This window comes from Mustelus asterias, chromosome 25 (assembly GCF_964213995.1).
Source record: "Mustelus asterias chromosome 25, sMusAst1.hap1.1, whole genome shotgun sequence".
Taxonomy (NCBI): domain Eukaryota; kingdom Metazoa; phylum Chordata; class Chondrichthyes; order Carcharhiniformes; family Triakidae; genus Mustelus; species Mustelus asterias.
This window is the reverse complement of record NC_135825.1, coordinates 43,241,820-43,251,243: the sequence shown is the minus strand read 5'-3', so window position 1 is coordinate 43,251,243 and position 9,424 is coordinate 43,241,820. Positions and strand designations below refer to the sequence as shown.

At 51.8% G+C, this 9,424-nt stretch overlaps 1 protein-coding gene across 1 annotated transcript in view; it reads left to right on the top strand.

Moving 5' to 3' along the window:
* Positions 1–4,679: 4,679 nt before the first annotated feature.
* Positions 4,680–9,424, top strand: part of LOC144511913 (26S proteasome non-ATPase regulatory subunit 13-like) — a 79,416-nt gene continuing 74,671 nt past the window's right edge. The window contains exons 1-2 of the mRNA XM_078242370.1: positions 4,680–4,804; positions 6,587–6,665. Of these exons, the coding sequence (XP_078098496.1) occupies positions 4,704–4,804; positions 6,587–6,665 (180 nt within the window). The 5' untranslated portion in view covers positions 4,680–4,703. The remainder of the gene's footprint in view (positions 4,805–6,586; positions 6,666–9,424) is intronic.

The window sequence follows — 9,424 nt, the reverse complement described above, 5'->3', positions numbered from 1 at the left end:
ACTAAATCTTGGTTAGACCACAATTGGAGTTCCCATATTAATGAAAAGGTTCTCAGCATACTGGAGAGTGCAGAAAAGATTTATCCGGATTATATCAGAAATGTGTGGGTATATGTATATCAGGAAAGGATTGACAGACTGGACCTGTAGTCACTTGAAGGAGGAAGGTTGAGGGATAATCTAATGGAGCTATTTAAAAGGATAGATTCCGATCAAGTGGATACAGAGAGAATATTTCCTTTGTGAGGAAGAGCCCCTCTAGAAACCATCAATATAAGATAGACACCAAGAAATCCAGTAGGAGATTCAGAAGATGCTTCTTTACCCAGAGAGTGGTGAGAATGTGGAACTCCCTACCACAGAGAGTGGTTGAGGTGAATAGAGAAGATACATTAAGGGAGAGCTAGACAAGTATGTGATGGCAAAGGGAACAGAGGGTTACGATGATAGATTCAGATAAGAAAAGATGGGAAGAGGCTCAAGTGGAGTATCGAAAACCAACCTAGGCTGCTGGGGCCGAATGGCCTGCTTCTGTGATATTAATCCTAGGTATGTAATATCTGCCTGGTTGTTCTGTGAGAATTTTTCTTATCTGAACCTGATTTTTCTAAGGAGTTTATCACTGAAATCTGCCACCTGTCATAACTCCAACTCTAACTTCAGAACAAGATTAGATTCACATTGGCAGTGACTGAGAAGGTGACTGTGGCCTTATGTGTTCGTCCTTTGAGGCAGGAGCTGGAGAGATTGGCAATATTTTGCAGTTTGAAGTTCCCTGGAGCATAAGGGAGGATACTGAGACCCTTTAGGCAAACTGTGATAATTTCATCTTATTCCCTTTTGCAATGGGGAACTGGATGGAGCAGGGACGAGAGTTTGCAAGGATTTTTTTTCTGTATCTGTTCATGGGATGTTGGAGTTGCTGGCTCGACTAGCATTTGTTACCCATGCCTAATTGCCCTTGATAAGTTGGTGGTGAGCTGCCTTCTTGAATCACTGCAGTCCATGTGGTGTAGGTACACCCAGAGTGCTGTAAGGGAGGGAGTTCCAGTTTTTTGACCCAGTGAAGGAACACTGATATATTTCCAAGACAGGGTGGTGTGTGGTTTGGAGGGGAACCTGGAGGTGAGGGTGTACCCACTTAAGCCTGGTGGCTCAATATATGCAAATAACACCTCTATGCTATTCTCTGAAGTACATGTCATGTCATTATCTATTTAGCTGGCTGTGATTGTAAAATGGAGTGATGGTGTATCTTCATCATCACTGTGCTTTCTTACCGCTATCCATAAATCTTTGAAATGAAAAAGGCTAGAAGAATGTGTGAGAGAAGCAGGATGTAACAAATAGCCATCATCTTTAATAGATTCAGCACAGCCAGTGTCCAAACCATAGCCAGAATGATGGTTGTTTGCAGCATCAATGGGTTAGAACAGGCAGACAGAAAGAACAACACAGAAAAGGAGAAGGCCTGTGATAGGGTGGAGAACAGGAGAGATTAAGGCTGCAATTTTTCCAAAAAATGACTAAGTGTCATAACAGGAAGAAAACTGGAGTGATCCTTGCTGGTCTGTCCAGGCGTGGACCCGACTGCAACCATCTCACACTTAGTCATTCTTTAGGAGAGCGGTGAGTTGCACGCTGGTTCTGGGAGGGCCAGAGCCTAGGCTCGCTGGTGAGCCCTGCTGCAAAGCAATTGGGCGCTGTTTTGGAAGGACACCCTGATCTCACAATACACTGGGAGACCCCTCCCCTTCCCCATGGACATCCGGATTCTCCCCCTTCCCCTCATTGGCGGCATGTTTCCCATCCTCTCTCTGACATGGATTTCTGGGATTGGGATATCAAGAATGGGTCACCTTCTTAACCCCTGACATGCCTCCCCTTCATGCCCCACCCCTTCACGATACCCACTTCACAACACCCCACTTCATAGCCTGCCTTCACATCCCTTCCATCATGGACCCCCCCCCCCCCCCCCCCCCCGTCATAGCCCCCCCATAATGGGTCCTACCCAGGCCCCATCCCCGCCCAGGCCCCATCCTTATTCAGGCCACACTCCCTTGGCACTGCCCCTGGCACACTGGCAATGCCCAAGTAGCACTGCCAGGATGCCAGATGGGCACTGCTTGACCAAGCCCTCAACCACCTGGGCTTCAGTGGCCTCCGAACCCTCTGGCGTGTCCATCACATGATCCAAGATAGCACTGGAAGGTGGCGACTTCTTGCAAGCTATGCCCAGCATACCCTCTAATTCTATCTTTTACTCTAACTCTTTGCAGTCTGTAACAATGCTTTCATTCAATCCCTTACAGATTTGGTGATCCTTAGGACCCAGAAAACTAATGGACCTACCTTATATTAAGTTGATCTTTCTCTACCCCTAACTATGACCATAATATTACATTCTGCACCCTCTCCTTTTCTTCTCTATGTCTGTATAGCACGCAAGAAACAATAATTTTCATTGTATACCAATACACATGACAATAGTAAATCAAATGAAATTGAGTCAAAATCAAAAAAGACCGAGGGCAGGATTTTACAGCCTTGCTCATGCCAGACCGGAAATTCCCACCTGAGGTCAACGGAGATTTCCATTGTCGGACCCTCGCCTCCGATTCCGTGGTGGGCGAGGTGGTAGAATTCTGGCACTAATCTCCGCAAGTAGAGACCAGTAGGGATTCTCGCCAGGTTCGCACTGTGCCTGACGGCTGGAAAATCCTGCGGGCTGGGAGAATCCGGTGTCGAACAGGCTAAGCATCTTTAGATATGCTAATTGACCTCGAAGCGGTTGCTGGGCGCGATCCGGTTTGTGTCAGTAGGGAGGGACTGGGACAATTGCAAACTGTTTGGTGCTGGGTGTGAAACCCATTTTTAGGCCCTCACGTTATTTTCCGGATCGGGGCGATCTGTGCCAGGTGCGGCGAGTCCGGAAAATTGCCCCTACAAATCAAAAGGCTTCATGATGCAAAAGCCAAACAGAGTGGTTATGGATATACAAAAGAGATAAAGTGTGTGAACAAATGAGGCATGAATTGCTACATAGAAACCATCTGAATATGTCATTATGGTGTTACTGATTTTAAGGACATGTGTTTTAAGGGCACATTTTTGTCTTCAATCCTTTACATTTAGTTTAAAAGCCTTTCACAAAATGAATAGACAACATGGCACCTTTCTATGTTCAAACATTGTCAGAATCAAGGCCGGAATTCTCTGGCCGTTGACACCGGTGGAATTCTCCGGTCCCGCCAGCAGCGCACCCTCGCCCCTGTGGGTTTCCCGCCAGTGTGATGGGTGACATCAATGGGAATTCCCAGTGACATGGCAGGACCAGAGAATCCCACCGCCAACAAACTACGCGCCACCTCCTGCCGGCGGGAAACACACGGCTGGGAGGCTGGAGAATCTCGCCCCATATCTCTAGAGCTATCTATGAACCCCCTTTAGGGGTGAAAAACCCTTTTCCTTCAGAGGAAACGGGAGACAGGAAGGTAACCACTATGTAATTAACTCTATTTCCTGAGGAAACAATGACTCCTTGAAAATTAACATTGCAACCATTTTAAGTTTTGAACTGTATAAAGTGTGGCTGAAAACTGCCATTTTGTTACAAAACCCCCCAGGAAGAACTCTGAGAGACAGCAACAGAGAGGATTCTTGGCTAAGGGAGGACAAAGAGATTAAGAGATCAACTGCTGTTCTGCCAAGAGTCCAGGCAATCTGCAAGTGCCATAACCAGAGAATCAGTCTCGCACAAAACCCCGCTGACCTGCTCTGTCCACCTGGAAAAGTCAAACGCCGACTAGTCAACGGTAGAAGCCAAGTAGCTGCTAAACCAAACCTCAAGTTTCTCCTGACATTGGAAACAAGTGCTACTCACCATCCTGATTTGGAAATATATCACCGTTCCTTCACTGTTGCTGGGTGAGAATCCTGGAACTCCCTCTTGAACAGCATTGTTGGTGTACTGACTGCGGTTCAAGAAGGCAAGCTCACCACCACCTTCTCAAGGGCAATTAAGGATGGAAAGATGTAAGGAAAAGTAGCAGCATTGGAAAGTGCCCTGGTACATATTTATAAGTAGATAGATACACGCAAAATACCGCGGATGCTGGAATTTGAAACAAAAACAGAAAATGCTGGAAAATCTCAGCAGGCCTGACAACCCCTGTGGAGAGAGAACAGAGGCAACATTTCGAGTCTGGATGAGCCTTCAACAGAGCTGAAGACAAGGATAATCAGAAAATATTGCGGGGGCGGTGTGGGGGGTTATAATTAATAGATTGACATTAAGTAAGGGAATCAAAGGTATCTGGGGTAGATGGGAATTGGAACTCAACACAAACAGATCAGCCACGAACAGGCTAGAGGGGCCGAATGGTCTATTGCCTCAGATGTTGTTAGGATTCAGCAATGGTAATGCTGAATGGTTAGATAGACAGGGGAGTACAATGATAGGACAGCAGAGTGGATGGAGAGGATAACCTTGGATGGGGCAGCACATTGAAAGGGGCCGAATGGCCTTATCTTGCTCCGGCTGGTTCCAGGGATCTTGATTGACAGTTTCCATGCCAGCAGGGCGGTCTCCATGGTAACGGGGGCGGGGTCGTGGCGGGCCGGGGGCGGGGTCGTGGTGGGTCGGGCGGTCTCCATGGTTACAGAGGCGGGCCCGGTGCAGTGCGGCTGTGGGCAGCGGGATGATGAAGGATCCGGTTGGGTTCCTGAGGCGGCAGCAGGAGGCGGACAGCAGCGATGGCGCCGAGCGCTGGCAGCGGATGGAGAGCTTCTACAACAGGAGGTACCCGACTGAAGAGAGTCCGGGGCCCGGCTGGCCTCAGCACCACATGGGGCTCCCCGCCCCCACCTCCCCGCTGCCACCCCGCCCCCCCCACTGCCACCCTGCCCCCATCTCCCCACTGCCACCCTGCCCCCATCTCCCCACTGCCACCCTCTCCCCACTGCCCCCACTGCCACCCATCTCCCCACTGCCACCACGCCCCCACCTCCCTGCTGCCACCCTGCCCCCACCTCCCTGCTGCCACCCTGCCCCCACCTCCCTGCTGCCACCCTGCCCCCTGCTGCCACCCTGCCCCCCTGCTGCCACCCTGCCCCCTGCTGCCACCCTGCCCCCCTGCTGCCACCCTGCCCCCCTGCTGCCACCCTGCCCCCTGCTGCCACCCTGCCCCCCCTGCTGCCACCCTGCCCCCCCGCTGGCCCCCTGCCCCCCCGCTGCCACCCTGCCCCCTCAGCTGCCACCCTGCCCCCTCAGCTGCCACCCTGCCCCCTCAGCTGCCACCCTGCCCCCTCAGCTGCCACCCTGCCCTCTCAGCTGCCACCCTGCCCTCTCAGCTGCCACCCTGCCCTCTCAGCTGCCACCCTGCCCCCTCAGCTGCCACCCTGCCCCCTCAGCTGCCACTCTGCCCCCTCAGCTGCCACTCTGCCCCCTCAGCTGCCACCCTGCCCCCTCCGCTGCCACCCTGCCCCCTCCGCTGCCACCCTGCCCCCTCCGCTGCCACCCTGCCCCCTCCGCTGCCACCCTGCCCCCTCCGCTGCCACCCTGCCCCCTCCGCTGCCACCCTGCCCCCTCCGCTGCCACCCTGCCCCCTCCGCTGCCACCCTGCCCCCTCCGCTGCCACCCTGCCCCCTCCGCTGCCACCCTGCCCCCTCCGCTGCCACCCTGCCCCCTCCGCTGCCACCCTGCCCCCTCCGCTGCCACCCTGCCCCCTCCGCTGCCACCCTGCCCCCTCCGCTGCCACCCTGCCCCCTCCGCTGCCACCCTGCCCCCTCCGCTGCCACCCTGCCCCCTCCGCTGCCACCCTGCCCCCTCCGCTGCCACCCTGCCCCCTCCGCTGCCACCCTGCCCCCTCCGCTGCCACCCTGCCCCCTCCGCTGCCACCCTGCCCCCTCCGCTGCCACCCTGCCCCCTCCGCTGCCACCCTGCCCCCTCCGCTGCCACCCTGCCCCCTCCGCTGCCACCCTGCCCCCTCCGCTGCCACCCTGCCCCCTCCGCTGCCACCCTGCCCCCTCCGCTGCCACCCTGCCCCCTCCGCTGCCACCCTGCCCCCCCGCTGCCACCCTGCCCCCCCCGCTGCCACCCTGCCCCCCCGCTGCCACCCTGCCCCCCCGCTGCCACCCTGCCCCCCCGCTGCCACCCTGCCCCCCCGCTGCCACCCTGCCCCCCCGCTGCCACCCTGCCCCCCCGCTGCCACCCTGCCCCCCCCGCTGCCACCCTGCCCCCCCGCTGCCACCCTACCCCCCGCTGCCACCCTGCCCCCCGCTGCCACCCTGCCCCCCCCGCAGCCACCCTGACCTCCATGCCCACTGCCAACCTGCCACCTGCACTGTCTCCTCTCCTGCCACACAACTGTCATCCTGCACTGTCACCCTGCCCTCCAGTGTCACTCTGCACCCCCAACTGCCACTGCCCTGTCGCACCCACCCCCCTCCTCCGGTCCATCCAATTTTCTGTGGAACTGTTCATTCCAAGAAGATAGGCAGCCATCCATCCATCTGTTTCATTCTGCATTTTACAATCTGCAATTTCCTGAAAGAATAACCCTTTCCTCTGCTTTCAATGCAGGCTCTGGCATCAGCTGACAGTGGAGCTGCTGGAGTTCACACTGATTCCATGTTTCCCCTCTGGTGATAACCTGTTGCAGGTAGGATTGCTGAAATGTCAGGCCAAGCCTTCAAAGGGACACTAGAGCAAATGTTTCATCAACAAGGTTATTGTGGGAGAGGGAGTGGGTGGACCAGAGTTGGAGTTTTTAGCATCCTTGTCTGAAATGGGGTTATCGGTTTGGATCTACAGTTGCAGAGCCTTAGACTGTCACAGAATCTGTTTTACCATAATCAAAAACCAGAATACTCCAGACGCTGGAAATCTGAAATAAAAACAGTCAACGGTGGAAGTAGTCAACAAGCCAGGCAGCATCTTTGGAGAGAAATAGTTAACATTGTGGATCATCAGATGAAATGATGAAACATTAATTCTCCTGAACATTAATTGACAAAGAAACATAGAAAAACTACAGCACAAAACAGGCCCTTCGGCCCCACAAGTTGTGCTGAACATATCCCTACCTTTTAGGCCTACCTATAACCCTCCGACCTGAAACATTAATTGACCTGAAACATTAATTCCCTTCCTATCTCCACAGATGCAAAGTGTTTTTACCTTCCTTGAGTTAGCCAGTGCCACTCTAAACCCTGGTCTTGAGCATCCAACCAAGTGTTGCCTGGCTTCTAAAATCGCTCATCCCTTGGCTCCCAGTCTCCTAATCCCCCTTGTGTAAATTTTTCATCCTTATGTTTAAACCCTTCCATGGCCTGACCCCACCCTATTTCTGTAACCTTCTCCACCCTTGCAATCCTGGCAAGGCTTTTCATGTGAATGTTGTGCCAACATTGTTTCTCCCAATCGGGTAAATATTGACCATTAATAAATTGGAAGCTCGGGATAAAGCCTCACAGCTGTTACAGCTGCAACACTATTTGGAATGCCTTTTCCCTTTCTACCGCAGAAGCTCTGCAGTGTCAGCCTGTTAAAAACACAGTACTGTATATGCTTGTGATTTTTCTCCTGCATGTTGTCGGCAGTATAAACGAAACTTGTAGACTGTCTAGACGTCTGCTACATCATTGATCTGGATGGTTAGCTAATGTTTGAAATAGATTGGTTCATAAATCTATTTTTTTTTGATTTTTCATACATTTTGACCAAATGATAACCAGGTCGCAACATTTAAACAGCAGAGCAAAATATCCCAAGGTGCTTCACAGACACGATGGTGTTAGGTGGGTGCATGAGTACTGGGTGGGTGGGTCAGACACAGTGGGTCTCCAGCCACAGTTTGCTTTGTTTGCCAGTTTTTCCTGCAATTTCATGTTTGGTTCTCTTCTATCAGGTCTCCACTCCTTTACACTACTGAAATGGCCCTTATCAAAGTCGCAACTGACATTCTAGGTGACTGTGACCATGGCAAGATATCCTTCCTCATCCTTCTGGACCTGTGTGAAATCTTCAACGTGGTTGACCATGAGGATGACCACATCTTTCTCCAACTCCATCTAGCTGGGTGGGATTGCATTTAACTGATTTCTTTCTTAACTATCCAGCCATAGCCAGTGTAATTTCTGCAGTGACTTCTGCTCCTGCACTGTCTCTCCACCCTGCAAGAGATCTTTCCTCAATCCATTCCACTTCTCATCTTACCTTAGTGACATCATTTGAAGAAAAGAATGTCTGATGCCATATATACACCCCCCCAACTCTTGTCTCTATCGCCATCACCCCTCTCGACCCTTCCACTGTTAGTGATTTGTCAAGCTGCTTCTCTGACATTCACTATTGGGTGAACAGACGTTTTTGTGGCACAGTGGTTAGCACTGCTGCCTCACAGCGCTAGAGACCCAGGTTCAACTCCGACCCCGGGTGATTGTCTGTGTTGAGTTTGCACATTCTCCCAGTGTCTGCGTGGGTTTTTTCTGGGTGCTCTGGTTTCCTCCCACAGTCCAAACATGTGCAGATTAGGTGGACAGGCCATGCTAAAATTGCTCCCTACTGTCCAAAGATTGGTAGGTTAGATGGATTAGCCGTGGTAAATGTGCAGGGTTACGAGGATGCGGAGTGGGATGTTTTTTCAGAGGGGTCGGGGCAGATTTGATGGGCTGACTAGCCTCTTTCTGCACTGCAGGGATTCAATAGTTCCATGATTATAGTTATAAATATTGCGAAGGCTGAAGTCATGTATTTGGTCCCAAGCTCTATTCCCTGGCCACCATCCCTCTCTCTAGCAACCCTCTGAAGCTGGGTCTGACCCATTCACAACCTTGGTTTGATCCTAAGATGAACATTCGGCCACATATTCACTCCACCTCTGAGACCAGCTGCTGTACCTCTGCAACATTTCTTAACTCCAACTTTGTCTCAGCTTATCTGCTGCTGAAAATCTCATCTATGTCTCTGCTATCTCTAAACTGGATCATTCAATACTTGGCTAACATCCCATCTTCCAACTTATACAACTTTGTGCTCACCTACAGCTCTGTTGCCCGTAACTTAATTGCTCCAATACTGCTGGCAGTACCTTCAGTTACAACATCCCTAAACTCTGGATTTTTCTTTCTAGACTTCTCCACATCTGTGTCTCTCTCCTCCGTTAATATGCTCTTTAAAACCTATCCTTCTGACTCTCCTGGGAACTTTTTAACGTGACGTGGTGTCAGATTTTGTTAATGCTTCTGTTATGCGCCATGGGACATTTTGCTATCTTAAAGGCACTGTGGAAATAAAAGTTGTTACTGATAGAAACACAGAAAGTAGAAGGAGTAGGCCATTCGGCCCTTCGAGCCTGCTCTGCCATTCATCTTGGTTATGGCTGATCATCGAATTCAATATCCTGATTTTTTTTCCCCC